This window comes from Apis mellifera, linkage group LG16 (assembly GCF_003254395.2).
Source record: "Apis mellifera strain DH4 linkage group LG16, Amel_HAv3.1, whole genome shotgun sequence".
NCBI lineage: Eukaryota > Metazoa > Arthropoda > Insecta > Hymenoptera > Apidae > Apis > Apis mellifera.
Window position 1 is genome coordinate 1,204,118 of NC_037653.1, and position 19,503 is coordinate 1,223,620.

A 19,503-nucleotide genomic window follows, 5' to 3' on the forward strand; every position below is an offset into this window, starting at 1 on the left:
CGCTAGAATAATAATATTTATTGCCAACACATTGATTTTTGAACTGTTCCATAACAACTTTATAAATATATTATAGTTATTTAGCATAATCGATCTTAAGTATTTATTTTATGTAATTTTTTTCTATCTTTTTTATTTCGTAAGCTTCACTTTTTTACTTACTTTCAACATCAATGGACTTTGTTCATAAATAATATACTTGAAAGATCAAGAAAAAATAACAGAAAATTAAATCATGATAATTTACATGAAGCGAATCATTATTTAATATTTCCGATGGCGATTTATATAATTTCATTCAAAATAAAATATATAAATTCACGATTGAGAATTATGAAATATTTCACATTGTAATTATTGAAAAAATGGTATGGTAATGACACTTTCGGCAGAAATCGAAAAAGGATATCGATTAAATCGAGATCGGTTAACACGAGTTTATAATGATAGCTAATACAAGAACGAGACGAAGCGCTTTACACCATGGACACAGTTGCACTAACAGCCGTAGTCAGATACGCAATACGTAATATGCACCGTGTAATGCCCCAAATCGAATGCGAGCAGGAGCAGTAGGCCGTTTAGTCAAGTAACGCGAGTTTCTAAGCGGGAGATTATTCTTTTTCCTTGTGACTTATATTTAGCTTGTTTCCGCGCGACACTCACGCGTTACCGAAACATGGTGTGCACGTGTGTTCAATGTGCGTTTGCATATACTGTCGCGTCATATAGAAGTACGTACTTATTACGGTACATAGTGTCTTGATAGAAAATGTATGTTGAAAGTATGTTGTGTCTATTAACTGAAATAAATAACTGTTCTAGGAAATGCTGGTATTATTATATTTTTGATTTACTCAATCGTTAACAAGAATGAGAAACAATAAGATTGTTAACAAGTAAAATAAAAAGAATGTCGACATTCGATTATTCCTTATGTAAAAATTCGTATTCATTTAGTCGAAGCAATCAAATAGTGAGAATGATTCCGTATTATTGATACTGGTACTACATAACCTATACTATCATTAATCCATATTTTTATTTTTCTTGAATTATTATTCCTTTATCATATCTTTATTTATTTATGTATTTAATTTATAAAAAAATATCAAAGAATATTAATAATGATTATTATTATTATTATTATTAATAAATATTTTAACACTGACTTATCGTATGTCTTACGATAAACGGACGAATAATTAGAAATATTACTTTCTTATATAACATGTTGAGATTATAATTGTTAATAATGCAAAAGATGATATCTAGAAGGATGAAGAATTTAATATACGATCTATTAATGTATAACTATCAATTTTATACATAATACATATATATTACAACACAAGTTTTTAAGAGAATCTCAATTTTTTTACAATTAAAAAATATATTGTATTATATGATATATTATATTATATTATGTAGATAGAGAGTTAATAAAAAGAACAATATGAATAATATTCTTTTTATTATTACATGATATATTTTAAAAATTAAATTTATATTATCAATAGAATATTTCATGTAATGAAATATTTACATGTAATAATCATAAAGAATAAAATGATTATAAATGTTTTTATATATAATTTTGTCATTAAAAAATATATATCTTATAAAAAATAATTGTGTACATACTTTTGAGCGACACTATACAATTTAACAACGTGAACAGCTATTGCTGTTCAACGCGTTTTTCTGATTTTACCTATGATTAGGGCTGCCACCTAGCCGGAATTCAACTGGTCAAACTAGAATTTTCAAACTAATGCCGATTGTCGATATTATAATTTCCATTGACTAAAAAATTAAATCACTTGGAAAGGAATATTTCATAATTACTTCCTAATCAAAAGTTACAATTAATTTCCGGACACAAGATTAAACACTGCCTTGTTATCTATTGATTATTGTTGTAAAACACAACAGGATACCATTATTTGTGAGTATAAAAGAAATTGTTATTGATGCGGCATGTTTGTAATATCAAATATAAAAAATTATATTCATATAACACAACATAAATAAATTTTTAGTTTGATTATTGAAATGAAATTCGATTATTTATTCATTAATCACTTATTAATTTATTTTTACATTAATTATGGAAAATTAAGAGAATATGAAAATAATATTCATTTCATAGCTTTTTCATCTGATTCAAAATTTATTGTATGTTATAAAGTAACAATTATACATATGATCAGATTCAATTTCGATTATTTATCATTTTTATAAATAATTTGTTTCGTAAATAATTATAAATTTTCCGATCTTTCATTCTTAGAATCATTATCAAGCAATTTTAAATTGTGAAATACGACCATGACTAATGATAACATTTATACACATCTCTTATCTTCTCGCGAAAGATTCACTAATTCTTAACAATTTTCTACTTGAGATCTCTTAATTTTAATTTCATCATTCATATACAAAAATTATTCATACGCAAAAACAAAATTATTTATATCTATGGACATTTTTAATATCATGACATTAGGTAAAAATTTAATTTATATATTATATTAATTTTATTTATTTTATTTTAAATTTAATATGCATTATTATTAAACTTTCTTAAAAAGTTTTTTGTTTAAAAAAAACATAAACATATGTAAGAAAAAAGAATAGAAATATAGGAATAAATATAAAACGATTTTTCGAAAAAAAGATTATAAAAATATGGAAAATAATAAACGTTTAAAACGAGTAGTTCCGATTTAGAAAGCCTTACGAGTTCTTACAAGAAGAAAAACAAAACTTTTTATAACTAATAGAGAAAGAATGAAACCAAGTAATAAAGGAAATTGAGCCTAAGAGGTGAACGGGAAGACGGAAGTACATTAGTGATCATCCGGTATCGAACCTTGCCTCTATTATAATCTATACTTCATTGACCTACTATTCATTATAGAAAATATACATACAAAAATGTCCCACAACGAATGATATAAGTGAACAAAGGATAATTATTAGGTTAAATATTCATGAACAATGCAATACCGTTGCGAGTTTACAACGCAACAACAACACTTCGACACTTTATGTATTACTGTAGTTTTTGTATATAATATAATGTATAATAGTGTATAATATAGTGTATAATATAGTATAATATACATTTAAAGATAAATGAATGACACAAACTGAATGATAAAATTGTGCGTCTAATCAAATCTTAAGGCGTGTTTTAAATTAGATATTTTAAAGTTGAACAAATGAGTTGATCAAGTTTTTCATTCACAGTTATTTATTTAAAAGTACAAACTTATATCAACTAAATCGATTTCTGATTTATTCATACAAGAATATATAATTCATCTATTTGTTAATTGATTTCATCAAAAATTATTTAATATAAACACAGTTTTAAGCTTATATTTTGGTTAAGCATCGGATGATACAATACAATAAAATAAATAAAAATAAAAATTAAATAAAAATTATTTATATGAATTAATTTTCAATCAGAAATATATGATTTAAAGTTGACTGATTTAGTTGATCGAATAAAAATTGCTTAATGTAAACATTTTAGAAATGGATTGAAATTTAATTTTCAGATTCGTAAATCCGAAATTATATGTATGAGATTTCAGAATTCTTGAAATTTATGAAAATCAAAATTTTCAAAACTCAGAATATATTTTCTTTCTATTTTCTAAGGAATATTATTTTATCAAAAACTAAAATTTTAATAAATTATAATTTTTTAAATTCTTTAAATTTAAATTTATAATTAATAGGAATAATTATCATTTTTTGACTTGCGAGAAATTAAATTTTTATTTTTATCTTTCATCCTTTTTCCATAAAAATTATTGTATTTTAATTAAAATGATTAAAATAAGTAAACTAAATACAAAAAAAATTGGATTATTATTAAGTTAAATAAAAATAATTCATATTTTGAAAATTTTTAGATTTTAAAGAATATCCTAATAATTATTCCTAATAATCATATACAAAAATAAATCGAAAAAGAAGTAATATTTTTATCTGACATTAAACATTTTGAGAAAATCAAGATTAACAATTTGTCAAAAATTAAATAAAAATTTTGAAATTACTGTTTTATAGCAAAAATCTGTGTATACCTGTATATTTAAATAATTTTTAAATAATTCAGAAAACTTTTAATTCTAATAATTTTTTATTAAATTTAAATATAAATTATATAAAGTTTAATACTTTTTTATAAAAATTAAGAAATATTGATTGACTTAAAATTATTTAATTCTATTTAAAAAAAATGTATTTCTATTTTTCAAATGCATTGATACATAAAATTATATAAAATATTCAAATTATGCTTCATTGAATTTTAATTTATAACATTTTTTTTATTTTTAACAATTTATATAGCTTGTTCCAATTTATATCTTGTTTTCTTTTAAATCATCATAATTTTTAATGATGCATAACAAAAAATAATATAAGAAATTTAAGAATTTTAAAAAAGTATTTGTGTTTAAAAAAATTCTTCTTAACTAATTAATCGAAAAAGTTTTTGTTTATATATCATTTATTTATATAAAGTTATTGCGAAAAAAATAGATGTATATATATCTTTTTTATATATCATTCTTATAACGACATTATTCAACATAAATCATGTTTTTCTTTATATATTATTCTTATGTACATTATTCGCTATAATTCTTTAATTGTGCAGAATAAAAAAAAATATTTTAAATAAATGTTTTCATGTTTAATGATAATTATCTGAATAAACAAATTATATATAATATATTATTCTGTTTAAAAAAAATTTGAATCTCAAGAAAAATTCTACGAAAAAAAATACATTCTAAACACATATTAATTTTCTTAATCTCAAGCAAACACAAGAAAATTACCAAAATTCAACAACATATTAAAAAATATATTACGTTTTTTTACCATTATAAAAAAATATTTATATATATAAATGATTTCAAAATGGAAATAAAATAATTTTTTTCCATTATGTATTAATTAATATTAACAAATGATGCTTGAATATTTAATGATGCGAAACAAATTTTGTCCAACTTCTTGTTGCCCAAATTCTTATTATTCAACTCATTATATAGAGATTTTTTAAAAACTTAACTATAACTTTATTATTAATTTATTACTTACTTATAAATACAAAAATAAATAAATAAAAATAGAAAAACTATCTCTCGATTTCGATAATATACACTGTATCAAATCAATATTTCAAATAAAATTTTTTCTATATCTATATATAACTATTCGCCTTTTTTTTTACAAAAAAAGATTGCTACTATTATATAAAATTTCATCTATTATAAATCCATTACAAAATGTGCATAAATAATCTCTATTTATTGACTATTTATATGAATATATCACGACGATTAGCACATAGATTGTATAATAAGTGATAATATTATCATTCTATTATATTAATATCACCATATTTACAATATCTATCCACGAAAAGTATGCACACGGATCCATTGAATGCGAAAATAAATTAAGTGTCGAGTAATCATAATGATCAATGTTTTAATAATAAATACTACAAAAGTACAAGAGATTGATATTGTTAATTTCAAATTGTTTTATATTTTATTTTCATTCAAATTCTTTATGGATAAAATAATAATAACAGTAGTGATGATTTTTGTGAAATAGCTAAACTAGATATAGGTTAAAATATTCCAAGTTTATTATTCATGAGGAAATATATTTTTCATATTTATCATTTTGTAATAATTTAAATTATTAATGGTGGCAACATGTTTATATATATTTTGAACATATATATATATATATAGATTAAATTCTATATTCTATATATAATAGCAATTTTTTTTGTAAATCTCAAAAACTAAGATTATTAAGTTATATATATGTATATATGTGAAAATGTTATATAAAATGTTGATTTCTAATGTTAATTTCTAATATATTTCAAAAAAAAGATAGTTTCATTAAAAAATAATAGTTAAAATTATTTAGAGCACTAGTTATTTACTTTTTCTAATTTGTAAAAAATCCCAAATATACTTGCAAGTCTTTCACGACATATTAATATAGTGTAGTAAATCACTGTCCTATATAATTAATCTTCTGTGAACTATTTAATTTAAAAATCGATACAATAGGTTTAGAGAACATTTTATATGCATATATTGCATTGCATATTATATCTTTTATTATATCTTGTAATTATTATATTAATATCTATTTTCTTAATAAACAAAGACTTAAGTCATAACAATAAACAAAGACTTAAGATTATATTCTACATTTTATTTATTTTGCATATAAAATAATCCCTTATCGATAATCCATTCATATTTAATTAGGAATTAGCTACATTCGCTTGAAAAATTTTCAAACTTAATTTATCAATTCATTTCTATAGGTATTATAGAATTATTTTTTGACTACTTATATTATCCATTCTAAAAACATTCTATATATCTATCTTTCTGAATCTTTTTGCATTTATCAAATAATGGACTAATAAATTATCAAAAAGCAAAATAAATTCATTATATCATTATTTATTACATTATTTGTTATAAAAAGAATTTGAAGAATTTTTTTTTAAATAGAAATAGATTTATATTATTAAAAATTCTAAATTTTAATTTTAATTCTAAATATTAAATTACAATTATTTTGAAAATGCTTATACTAATATTAACAGAGTTCACAATTAATTCAAAACATCATACTTCGTATCTTTTTTAAAATTAACTTTTAACAATTATCTATATCATAAATACTATCATCATAGTAACTTTTTTTAAACTTCATCGTTATCATTGTATCAACTACGAAATATTTTATCGTATGTCCATACAAAAGTTAATCCTAACTTGAAACAAAAAATATATACGCATCTGTATGTACATCTATATATATATTTTTTCAACATTTTCTGAAAGATCGTGAACCCATTTCAAGATCATTCCATCGCTAATTTTTTTCGATTTTGTATGAACATGTCTTATCTAAAAAAAAAAAAATATTCACAAAATACATCTACATTTACAAAAAGAAAGTAACTTGCAAGACACTTAAAAAAAGAAAAAAAAAGGATTAACGTCACTGGTCACGCGATTACAACAAGAATTCGAACATGTGTTTCATATCCGGTGAATCGACAAGAAAGTACGGACTTGCAAAGTTTGTTTCGCTGAGTGGATTGACTACTTACAGCGAGATCTCGAAAGCCCTTTCGATGAATACAGCGCGAAAACGATAGATATTTAGGAAACATTCTACGACTGGTATTCACTTTTTTTTTTCGAATTTTAATTACTTGTCAAGTTATGTCTCTCATTCCGAATTAATGTTACAACACTTATCATTTTTCTTCTCTTTCTAACGATTCGATATTTTTGTAATTCGGATGGCTCGATCTATTTCACGCGACGCGCTTAAATGGTGTCACAAAAAAAAAAAAACGCAATAATAAGACAAATAAGTGAGTAGATCGGAATTCATACGAAACCATACTGATAATATTGTAACATACATTCATCATACTTTTCTTATCGAATGGCATTATCCGATGTGACGTTTCTTTCATACACGAAATATTATACATTAGTTAATTGGATTTCGATTTTTTTTCGTCCACATGACGAATTTTCATTTTGATATCGTATATCGCAACAAAGTATATTATTATCGTTTCGTCGATCTTTCTTTTCCCGGAATTTCTCATTAACTTGCTTACGCTTGAAATAATAATAATTGCGTAAAAAAAAAAAAAAAAAAAAAAAAAAAAAAAATCAAGCTCGTCATTGTCGTTTTACGTTTGTGTACGGTTGATTGAATGGTGAATGAAAACAAAGGCAGAATATAACGAAGAAAGTCTAGTGTTTGAAACTTCTATTCCTTTAACAAGTACATTTTTCAAACGTTACCATCGGTCGGATACTTTCTCTTTTACTTATCGCAAACAACGAAACTGATGCATCATAAGTTGTAAATACATCATAGAATATATATATATATATATATATATATATATATATGAAGAGTGATTCTTTCGAAAGGTATACGCACATGTATACGAGTGAAGGCTGATCGAAAATAATATTCATACACGAAGGTTAATCGATGCGTGGAAACGAATACATTGTATTGTAATGTTACTAATACATATATTAGTAGTTCGTTTTTCTTTCGTTCCGATATGTTTTGAGTTTATGTTTATACGGAAATAGTAGAGAAAACAAAAAAGACTGCTCATTTCGTTAATCATAGGTTGCAAACTCTGCGTAATATTTTCCAATGGGTGTGTCACGGAATACCGTCATTCTAAATTCCTCTGCGAGTTCTTCGTTTCTAGTTACTTCCATTATTTTTTCTATTTTCTTTTTATTCTCTTTTCCTTTTTTTTTTTTTGTTTTTAACAACATTTAAACTATTTGAAAATCTTTCGATACTCAAAGAGTATATTTGGAACTTTTTGAAACCCGAATTTTTTTTAAATTTTTAAAATTACAATTTTTATAATTCGAAAGATAAAGAATAATTTGTAAAAATAATTTATGAAAATATTGCCAATATATAATATAAATTTATTTTTATAAATAAAGAATAAAATATAAAAATTTTACAAATTTAAAGAAATCTAGAAATCAAAATTTATTAAAATTTTAATTATTTACGAAACAAATATAATTTAAAATTATAGATTAAAAATAGCAATAATAATATAATATTGAAAGTTTTTTTATTAATATTTAAATTAATTGACATATTTTATCAAAATTTGCCTTTATTGACTTATATTACAGAAAAAAAACTATCGTAAAATGCTGTACGTGAATTTCCCAATTGTAAATTTCCAATTTGGCATTTTATAATGATTTGAATCATTTAAAATCGTTTTCTCAAAATTTTTTAATTGTGTCTCTTTTCTAACAAATATATATTATAAAAAAACATATATATAGGAAAAAAGTTGATTAATAAATTGATTTTGACAATATATTTCAAAGTCATCGAAATCTATGCAATTTTTTTTCTATATAATTATCAATATTTTTTAGGAAAAAAAAAAAAAAAGTTTTAACTCGATCATTGACTTCGTATCAATCAAAAAAATCAGATTTCAACAATCTTATTTTCGATATCTTTATTTTCTGTCTTAATGCTTATTTCTTAGTCACGAAAAAAACTAAACAAACAAAACTTAAATTGCAATTCACATTTTCCAATTAATCGAGAAATAAAATCACAACATCTTTGAATCACTTCAATGTCGAATCATCGATAATTTTGGAATCAAGAAAAATAAGATTTCCAGATCGATCCAGATTTAAAAACGATTAACAAAAATCAATCAAATTGAAATGAAAATAACATATCAAATGTATTTTATGAGAATGTGAACTATTGTAGCTTTGAAATATAATCAGTATTGATATGCGTTTCGCATAGCAATCGATACTTATTATATGAGTTCGCCGTATAGCGGTAGTCTCGTAATAATATGGCGACTAGGATCAAGCGGAAATGACTCGTCAACCGGAACGAGGTTCTTTCACGATTCACTCGAATTACGGACAACTGAAATTCAAATAAATTCGATTTTATATTTTATTGTAAAAAGATAGAAAAAAAATTCTAAAAAAGATTAATTAATTAAATATTTCTGGAGAATAACGATATAAATATTATTCGTTTTAAGCTTAAGATTGTTAACAATTTGAGACTAATCATGAGTATATACGTATATAAATACAATAATTAATGACATAATATAATGATATAATTCATAATATTGTTTCACAGATATTATTGAAATCAAAAATGAATCAACTAAGTATTAATATAATGTATTGTATAAATATAATTAATAATATATACATTTAAATACATAGAATCTCCGCTATTATATCTTTTCAGTAAATATTTTATAATGTGTATAATGTATAATGTTTAATATGTAATATTGTTTTATATTCCTAATATTATTAAATTATTATAAAATACTCCTAAATATTATTAAATTTATTTGAAATTTATTTTATATACATATATTTTTTTTATTTTATAATAATTATAATATTATTTTCAAAACATAAATTTAATCTATATTTTTAATATACAAATATGTATCATAATACAATCAGCCTAATGATTCTATAATGCAAAATATGTATAGAAAAAAAAAGATAACATTTTTTCGTTCAAAGCTTCATTTTTAAATAAATCAAGTTTAACAAATTTTCAAACTTTTTTTACTAATAATGATGATTATGAAAAATGAAGAAAAATTAAGAGTTCAATTATTTAAAATAATTTATGTTATATAATAATAAAATTACTTTCTACATTGATCCAAAGGAGTTTAATTTTAATAAAAATGAATTCTGAGGCACATATATATTCGCCAGAAAAGCTTGAACAATGTAACGAATAAATACTATTTTTTTATTCAAGACTTTGTTAATTCATGAGAACATAATTGCAAAATCAGAATTTTAAATATTTTAAATATAATTACAATAAATATTATAAATAAATATTAAAATATAAAACGACTTATGAATATATTGATGTCAGTTAAATTTATTTTTAAAAGATACAAACATGAATTTGAAACAATTAAAGATGACATAAATGAAAAGAAGGAGAAAAAGACCGCAATGTACAATTCTTACTCTAATGATCATTTCCTTACAAGAATCGTACAGTTTAGTATAATAAAATACACGTTTCTGATGTAAGACTTTCACCCCTGAGGGTCATTCTGGCATCCGAATCTTTTGAAACTTGAATATGTTATATCGAAGAATATATAGCTGGTCTTTTCTTCTTCTGGATCCTCCCTTCCACTCTACCATCCTTTCCCTCTTTCACTTCTTTCTCGTGTGAATACTTCTATCTTTTTCTTTTTTTTTTTTCATTCTCAACCTATCCTCTTCTCTGTATTCAACCGGTAATTATGTAATAAAATATAAAAGTTTATGCATACGATGATCTTAACGATCTAATAAAATCGAAGTTAGGAATTGATCATTCAATGCATGTCAATTTTTATATAGCACTTTGAATATGTTTATGTAAAATGTAAAACATTTTACTAAACTAATATTTATAAATCGATATTTAGGAAAAAAATAAATTTCTTTGTATAATATATTGGCTTTATGTGCATCTATATAAATTGAAATAATACACCGGATTTATATTGGACTATCAATTTAAAATAATATGAAATTATAAAATAATTTAATTTTCTTGGAACATATAACATATATTGATTTTCAATTTGTCATATAACAAATATTGCATTATTAAATACTATATCAAATATTATCATCTTAAATATACTTTTAGCTTAATCTCATGTCTTTTGTTTTACTTTTAATATAACCATATCTTGCGAAACGAAACAACGAATTCATCTTCAAATGTTCGCCGTTCGCGATAAAACGAACGGAAAAGATATTTTTCATTTGATCATATCAGAGATAGTGATAAGATTTATAAAATCAAGGATAAGAATAACTAGAACAATACGGTTTAACATTCACTTGGTAACTAAACTTCAATGCCGTTCGTTGACTGTCTTAATTTCATGTTTTGCCAATTCAGAGTTATCACCAAATACATATCGTTCATGAAGCTTCTTGTATTGAAAATTATTGCGATGATATCACGTATTTATACAACTATCACAAATTTAAAATATATTCCAATTTACTTTATTTATCTTATAACTATATCAAAATAAATAGAACCAATATTAATTCATGATTTGTAAGAGTTGAGCATTTTAAATATTTCTGTTAAATAAAAATCGATCGGTTTTATTATATTATATTATTATATAAAATGAAAATAATAAAGATTTCATTAAGAAACGAATTTATAAAACAATTACTAATACAATTATTAATTTTATATAATGCAGAAATTGAAAATTTTTAATTTTATGTAATAATTTTTAATTTTATATAATAGAGAAATTAAAAAATTTTTATATTATATAAAAAAAAAACTTTTTTTTATTTGTTTTTTTTCTTTCATCATTTTATCCATTAACTACGAAATGCATTTTATAAAATGTATGACACACAATCTCATCAATAATTACATTGTTACTTTTACATCATTTCTGTACAATGAAAGAATTACGTATTATAGTATAGTAATATAATAATTCTTCGTGTATAACAAATACTTATTTTCTTTTATTTTCAAAATTTTATCAAAATCTATTCGTATCTAATAAACATTTCTGAACAAATTCTTAATTAGTATATACATTTGAAAATATATTTAATAAAATTTAAAAATCTAAGAAAATATATATATATATATAAATGAATACATTTCAATCTATCATTTATTACGTATAATTTCATGGATAATATATCATATAAACGAATATCGTATTAAATTTTTCATTGCGAGTTAAAACTCAACGATGCATGACGACATCAACGATCAAGAAAGCGTATACAATAAGTAAATAATTTATATATTTATATAGAGAGAAATTTTTATAAAACGTATTAAACTTTTTTATTTAATAACATATAAAAATATAGCTATATGATGAGCAAAACAATACAAATTATTTCAAATTTCATATATAAATATAAGCATACATAAAATATATAATAAAGAAGAATGACACTTACCACGTACTTATCCTTATAAAAAAGAGAACTGGTCGACATAATGTTAATCCCAAAGCAACAAGTTGCACAGATCGTAGAAAGTCACGGTTTCATTGTCGATCTCCGTTATTTCGACTGCAACTTCTCGAGGTATCCATTGAGTGTGATGCATACATGCGCACGCGCGTCTGTCAATAACTTCTTATAGATTAACAAAAAGAATTGGAAATTGATCAAATTATTATACGATGACAAACTGGAAATTAATCAAAAAAGTAATAAAAAAATTATGAATTTACACAAAAATTGAAAGAAAGTATTAAAGTTATAAATATTATCGAAAACACATTTATGCAAAAACAACCACCTGCAAAACTGACAAACAGGACGAGTCAGAGCTGCGAAAGAAAGACTGATATACAGTGTGTATGTCCTGTTAGTTTATGGCCACGGTTACGGCAAGAAAGGTAGTATCTTCCCCTCCTCTTTTGCCGCACTGACCTACAATCTAATGCAAAGGCTCTCTCTTTTTGCTCTCTTTTCCCTTCGCTTTTCTTCCCTATTCTCTCTCTCTCTCTCTCTCTCTCTCTCTCTCTCTCTCTCTTTGTTATCTGGTCAATTCTTTTTTTAAATTTATTTGTTATATATTATATGTTGTATAGTATTAATTATTTTATGCGAAAAATATAAAATATAAATATTTTCTTGCGAAAAAACAATTTTTCATAAATAATTGAAATATATATTTATATATATTAATATAATCTTAATATAAATAAATTTATATTTTTATTTACATGTAATCAATATAATCAATATATGTATTTATGATATTTATTATTTATGACTTTTAATACGAAGTTATTATTAATGAAATTAATAATAACAAAGTAAATAAAAAATTTTCTTTATATAATGAGTGAAAAATAGAAATAAACTTTTTTTTAATTTTTATTTTTTTGTAATATCTGATTGATTTATTTGTACGAATATTTTAAAAAATTAATTTTAACTATCATTCATATAATTGTCGAATATTTACTAGTTTACACTATACTCGAATATCTAGTTATTTTAATGTTTGTATAAGTACAAAGAATAAGTATCTTTAAATATTTTTTATGTTAAAAAATTATAATTAAAAATTATTTAAATAAATATTTTTATATATAGTAAATAACTGCACAAATAACATTAAATTTACTTTTAATAGTAGAAATTATATATTTAAAGATATACGAGCAAAACTTTTTAAAATTCGATTCCGGAAACAAGAGAATTCAACATCGACAAAAGTAACCAATCGCCATCTTGTTTGATCGATAGTTGAATCTCGAAACACTCTCGAATCAGAGGTCTACGGCGCGATACGTAAGTGCTCTGTGTTTGTTTGCTTCTTGCGGAACGAAGCTCTCGAATATGACTCAAGAAGGCCAGTAAGTATATAAGAAATCACATAAAATTTTTTTCGAATGTGTTCCTTGATTCTGAAATTCCTTCTTATTAGTATTATTATGAAAATAATAATAGATATTCATGAAATGAGCTTGAATACCGCCCCGTGGCTTTCGAAACACCGCCATGTTGTAAAGATGGCTTTATTGATTCTCGAAATTTCTGGAAAAGAATCGCAAGAAATTGTTTTATACCTCTTTTTTCTTAATTTAAAATATTGTTTTTGTTAATTTTTAAGATCGATCACTCTATTAATTAGCTTTTCTATATTCTTTTTTATTTTTAGATAACCGAGTAACAATACTGTTTTTTAATAACTTGTATTTCTAAATAATTGACTATATATTTAAAATGCAAAAAATATATTATCATTTTTTATATTTCATCAAAATATATCCAATTGTTTTATATCATTTTTATTTTTCACAATTCTTTTATAAAAATAACATCATTTCATCTATAATGACTAGCAGTTTTAATTGGAAACCATAGAGCTTTGTTTCTAACCTTTACCTACGTTTTACAATTATTTTACATATGTTTCAATATCTTTTTAATATCTAGATTTTATTAAGTATCACATTTCATTTTTTATGTAAATTATATATTAGAAATTAATAACAAATGATTATATAGAAATATAATTAGTATTCTCTATATATCTCTGTAATATTATAAATTTATTGTAAATATATTTCATGTATAGCATACATCATATATGCATACATGCATACATTATACAAAAATACTATAAATAATAATAAGTGAATAATATAACTAATAAATAATAATTAATAGAACTATAATTATGATATTTTAATATTTTAATATATAATATATAATTTAATTTTTTGTATACTATTTAAAGCTATTGATTGCTTAAAAATTTTTCAGATTGCCTCCCCCGCCTGTTATGTGGGCTCAGAGAAAAGATATTTTATTTGTTACTATCTGTCTAGAAGATTGCAAAGATCCTATTATTAACATCGAACCACAAATGATATATTTTAAAGGAATAGGTGGAACAGAACAAAAAATGCATGAAGTAACAATTAACTTATATGAAGAAATTACCCCAAATAGAACAATTCAAAACTTAAGAGGAAGGACTTTAGAATTAGTTCTTTTTAAAAAAGAAGAAGGTCCATATTGGCCAAGATTAACAAAAGAAAAGACGAAAGCCCATTGGTTAAAAAGTGATTTTAACAAATGGAAGGATGAAGATGATAGCGATGATGAAGGTGGCATGGAAGGAAGTAGTCACGATTTGGAAGAAGTAAGACATTATTATATTTAAAAAATAATATTAATTGTATTTAAAATATTTATTTACAATTAATTATTTTGAAAGAATCAATTTTATAATCTAAATTTGTATTATTATTTAAAGATGATGCGACAGATGGGTGGTCTAGGAGGATCTGGAGACAGTAAACCAAACTTTGATGATTTAGACGAACTAGGAGATGAAGGTGAAGGAATGGATAGTGACGATGATGATTTGCCTGACCTGCTTGAATGAAAATATTATGATGCTACTTTAAAATAATCTTCATTAAAAAAGTAAAACATACAAAAACAAATGGCGACCTAAGTGCACCATCAGGCAATATTTCAATAGGCCATGCTATTTGTATTTTCATTAAATTTGCTAATGGCCCACATTGCAGTAGCAGACAAATAAGGTGCACAAGAAATTGTCAACATAACAGAATACAGTGGTCAAGAGAAAAAAAAAACAGTAATATTCTTTTTAAAGATTTTCCAATCCTTCTTTACTTCGTAATTCATAATGCTAAGTTATAATGAACAATCCTTTTTTAATAATAATTACTTGTGTATAATATGAAGGAGATAAAATAATGAAAATGACCTAAATTTTTTGTGGAATTGTTTATTTCAGAAAATCCCATTAAAAGAACTTAATACATACAATGTATGTATGTATAAAAAAAAAAACAATTTTTATTAAAAATAATCTTATTTTGTCTCTTTATAAATTCGATATATTTTTGTTTACATTTGCAGCCTTATAATTAATTTACAGATTTACACCTATTTCGTTATTCTACAATAAGTATGATATAATTACAAAATAAAATATCCGTGTTCTATATTATTTAAATATAAGGAAATTATAGAAAATAAAATTCTCATTTATTTTATCCAACAATACTGGAGGCACCGCGCAACGCTAGATATCCAGCAGTTATATCCATTGGTAGACTTCGAACTGTTGCAAATTCTTCTGCAGTTGCATAGTATAATTTAGTTTGTGGATCTGTATATCGTGACTGTAAAATAAATATAATTTATATATTCGTTTTATATTTTAATCCCATAACCAATCATATAAATGTAAAAAATCACTTACGGGTAATCCAGAAATATCAGAATACTTTTTTGCTGGTCTAAAGCTTGGCGGTGCATTAATAGAACTATCTGAAATTTTTAGTAATATAATATTCATATATTTCAAAAAATTTAATATTTATTATTATATATTTACTGTATATATTTTAGTAGAATTTTTTTACATCTAATACTAAATTTTGATGTGCACATATACAGAAGTTATAAAATGAATTACATTTAAGTATATTATTAAATATATAAATTTTGTATATACCAATAATTATATTAATAATTTTTTGTTCTTGAATTATTTAAATCATTTTAAATCTATATATGTAATATTAAAATAAATAAATCATACAATGCACTACTTCTGGAAGCCATGGTAAAGTACGTTCTTGAGCTAAGACTTGTTTTAATGAGCGCCAAGTTCGTTTTTTTCCAGTGGTACTAGTAGATCGAAATTTTTGTTGAAAAATTGGATTCTTAAAAATTGGTTGTGATTTTTTATTAAATTCCACTATTTCTTCATTTACCATTTTTCCTCTTATGTAAAATAGAAATCTCCTATAAAAGAAATATATTTTAATGAATATACACAACTTTTGATATTTATTAAGATTAATTACATAAGAATGTATTATGTATGGTTACATTATCATTTAATAAATTTACATTTATTTGATATATTATATTAAATATATATTCATAGATTTTTTTTATAAAATTAATATTTAGAAATAATATATAGAATCATTTTTCTCTTGGATTATATAACACTAATATTTCTTGCACATCACATCCTAATATACCACAAATTGTATGCATCATAGTTGTGTTTATATGTTTAACCAGAACTTTAGCTGATTGACTCAAAATAAGAACAGCTGTATAATAATTCTTTGAATTCCTAAAAAGAATATTTTATCCATTCAAATCCTTAATATTTATATAATATTTCTTTTAAATAAAATACCTCTGAAAATCAAAATGATATTTGTATCCATGCATAAGGTATTTTTTAATAATAACTGGTAAATTATCTTCAATTAAAACAGCACCTTTTTTACTTGGTTCAATTAAACATAAAATTGCGTGATGACAAAGTAATTGATTATATTCTATTCGATCCTTTGTGTCATAATTAAATTTTGAATTCTATATAATAAGTAATAAATTAAAATAATTGAAAAAATACTTTAAATTAAAATAAAAAATATATTTATACTGTATAACCTTTGTTATATGTAAGGTAATTTGAACATTTCTTTTTATATATTCTACATCTTTTATATACAATAACAATAATTTTTCAGTCATTTCTATTTCTTTTTTTGTAAAATTTATCATAACATTTGTTAAATTGTGTTTAAGAAAAGTTTTTTGTTTATCATTATCAATTGAAGTGTCATTACTTTTCTGATAATCATGTGTACTTGTATTATAACAAAATAGTTTAGAATTTTCAAATATTGCAACTTTTTTAAATTTATTTTTTTTGGAATTATGAGAATTTATATATTTTTTCCATGTTATAGATGATGGTAAATTGTATTTTGGTCCATTTAATTTATTTGCTAAATTTGTTTTTAATTTTTTATTACAAATTATAATTTTGTTATGTGTTTTGAGTTCCCCCTTTTTTATAATTCCATATTTTCTTTTTGTTTTTATTTTCTGAAGAATCTTTGAATTAATATTTTTTAAATGGGAATTTAAAATTTGTGTGTTATTTAAATAAGTAAGTTTATCAAAGAGATTAGCATGTTTTTCCATAAAATGTTTTATATTTTTTTCTGTAGAAAAATCCAAATCTTGTTGTATATTAACTTCTTTTATTTCTTCTGCAGGATATAGTTGTTTCAATGTACAAGATTTATCTATATTTGTCATAAATGCAATTTTGTTAAATTTCTTGCAAGTACAAGACTCAATTCTTAAACCTAAGTTTTGGATAAATGTATGTATAAATTTATCCATATTGAACTTTGACATTTTAAACAAATTGTTGAATTTAAAAATTATATTTATGATATTAACTAAAATTAATAAATAAATATTTTAAAATAATATGTATAATAAAATATAAAATTCTAATTTTTGTGTTATATAAACATTGACAAATCATTATAAACAAACTTATGCAATTGTTTCTTTATTCAACTTCATAATAAACAGCATAATTAGTTTTATTAATTTAATAATTTAAATTTTACAAGTAATAAGAATATATTGTAATAATAATTAAAAAATAATGTTTAAAGTTTTTTGTTAACATGCATTTCTTTTTTTGCAATTTTGTTAAATTGTACCAAAAAAGGATTTTAAATAAAGAATTCATCAAATATAGTAAGTATATCCTATATTTTATTCCGTTATAATAAATAATCGTGAACAATAAATATCATTAACTTTATTAAGAATAATTTAAAAATTAATTAACTAATTTAATTAAACAATTTCATAACCTTCAAAATGAAATATATTTATTTGAATCCAATTACGATGATATATTAAATATTAAATTATTTATAAATCATTAAATATTGATTTTATTTATTTTTCATATTATTAAAATAAATAATTTTTTATGTTTTTATGATATATAATCTTTATTTATTACTCACCATAGATTAACATCATTTCAAATCGATTACTGTATACATAAGTTGAATGTTAAATGTGCTATAAGTTATTACTTTTCAATGTTTAATAGATAAAAATTTAATTTAATGATATTTTTAAACTTTATAATATAATATAATTTATTTATTAATTTTATGATATATTTTATTTTATTTGACTTTTAAAATGAATTATAATATTTTATTTGAAATTTTAAAATGATTTTAATATTTAATTATTTTGTCAAATTTATTATTTTTTAAATTTCAATTCATTAAATTTAGAATATTCAAATTTTAATTAAATTCAAATTAAAAATCTTTTTTATCATAAAATTATATAAAAAATTATTTATAAAATTTTGAAATATATTTATTTATGAAAAAATATATTTAACAAATAATTTTCTTCTTGAAAATAAAATAATTATTTTAAATTATTT

At 22.0% G+C, this 19,503-nt stretch overlaps 4 protein-coding genes and 1 long non-coding RNA gene across 6 annotated transcripts in view; 2 read left to right on the forward strand and 3 right to left on the reverse strand.

Moving 5' to 3' along the window:
* LOC409604 (nostrin) overlaps window positions 1-12,879 on the reverse strand; it is a 31,660-nt gene extending 18,781 nt beyond the window's left edge. Inside the window, exon 1 of one of the 2 annotated variants that reach the window (XM_026445862.1) lies at window positions 12,648-12,879. In XM_026445862.1, the coding sequence (XP_026301647.1) occupies window positions 12,648-12,686 (39 nt within the window). In that variant the 5' untranslated portion in view covers window positions 12,687-12,879. Of the gene's footprint in view, window positions 1-7,192; window positions 7,392-12,647 lie in introns of those variants that run through there. The other variant, XM_016916925.2, reaches the window with a different exon arrangement.
* On the forward strand, window positions 164-1,261 carry LOC113219322. The gene is made up of 2 exons (XR_003306333.1): window positions 164-734; window positions 826-1,261. It is a non-coding gene; the product is annotated as an uncharacterized LOC113219322 (long non-coding RNA).
* Window positions 12,880-13,054: 175 nt separating the features above from the next.
* Window positions 13,055-16,400, forward strand: LOC552470 (prostaglandin E synthase 3). The gene is made up of 4 exons (XM_624843.5): window positions 13,055-13,093; window positions 13,953-14,062; window positions 14,976-15,357; window positions 15,472-16,400. Exons 1-4 carry the CDS (start codon window positions 13,070-13,072, stop codon window positions 15,601-15,603), a joined length of 648 nt encoding a protein of 215 aa, XP_624846.2. The 5' UTR covers window positions 13,055-13,069; the 3' UTR covers window positions 15,604-16,400.
* On the reverse strand, window positions 15,723-19,178 carry LOC552481 (INO80 complex subunit C). The gene is made up of 4 exons (XM_016916929.2): window positions 19,064-19,178; window positions 16,798-17,003; window positions 16,456-16,523; window positions 15,723-16,375 (listed from the first exon to the last, which is right to left on the reverse strand). Exons 2-4 carry the CDS (start codon window positions 16,973-16,975, stop codon window positions 16,244-16,246), a joined length of 378 nt encoding a protein of 125 aa, XP_016772418.2. The 5' UTR covers window positions 16,976-17,003; window positions 19,064-19,178; the 3' UTR covers window positions 15,723-16,243.
* On the reverse strand, window positions 17,117-18,698 carry LOC102654461. The gene is made up of 3 exons (XM_026445867.1): window positions 17,673-18,698; window positions 17,413-17,594; window positions 17,117-17,346 (listed from the first exon to the last, which is right to left on the reverse strand). Exons 1-3 carry the CDS (start codon window positions 18,429-18,431, stop codon window positions 17,190-17,192), a joined length of 1,098 nt encoding a protein of 365 aa, XP_026301652.1. The 5' UTR covers window positions 18,432-18,698; the 3' UTR covers window positions 17,117-17,189.
* Window positions 19,179-19,503: the final 325 nt, after the last annotated feature.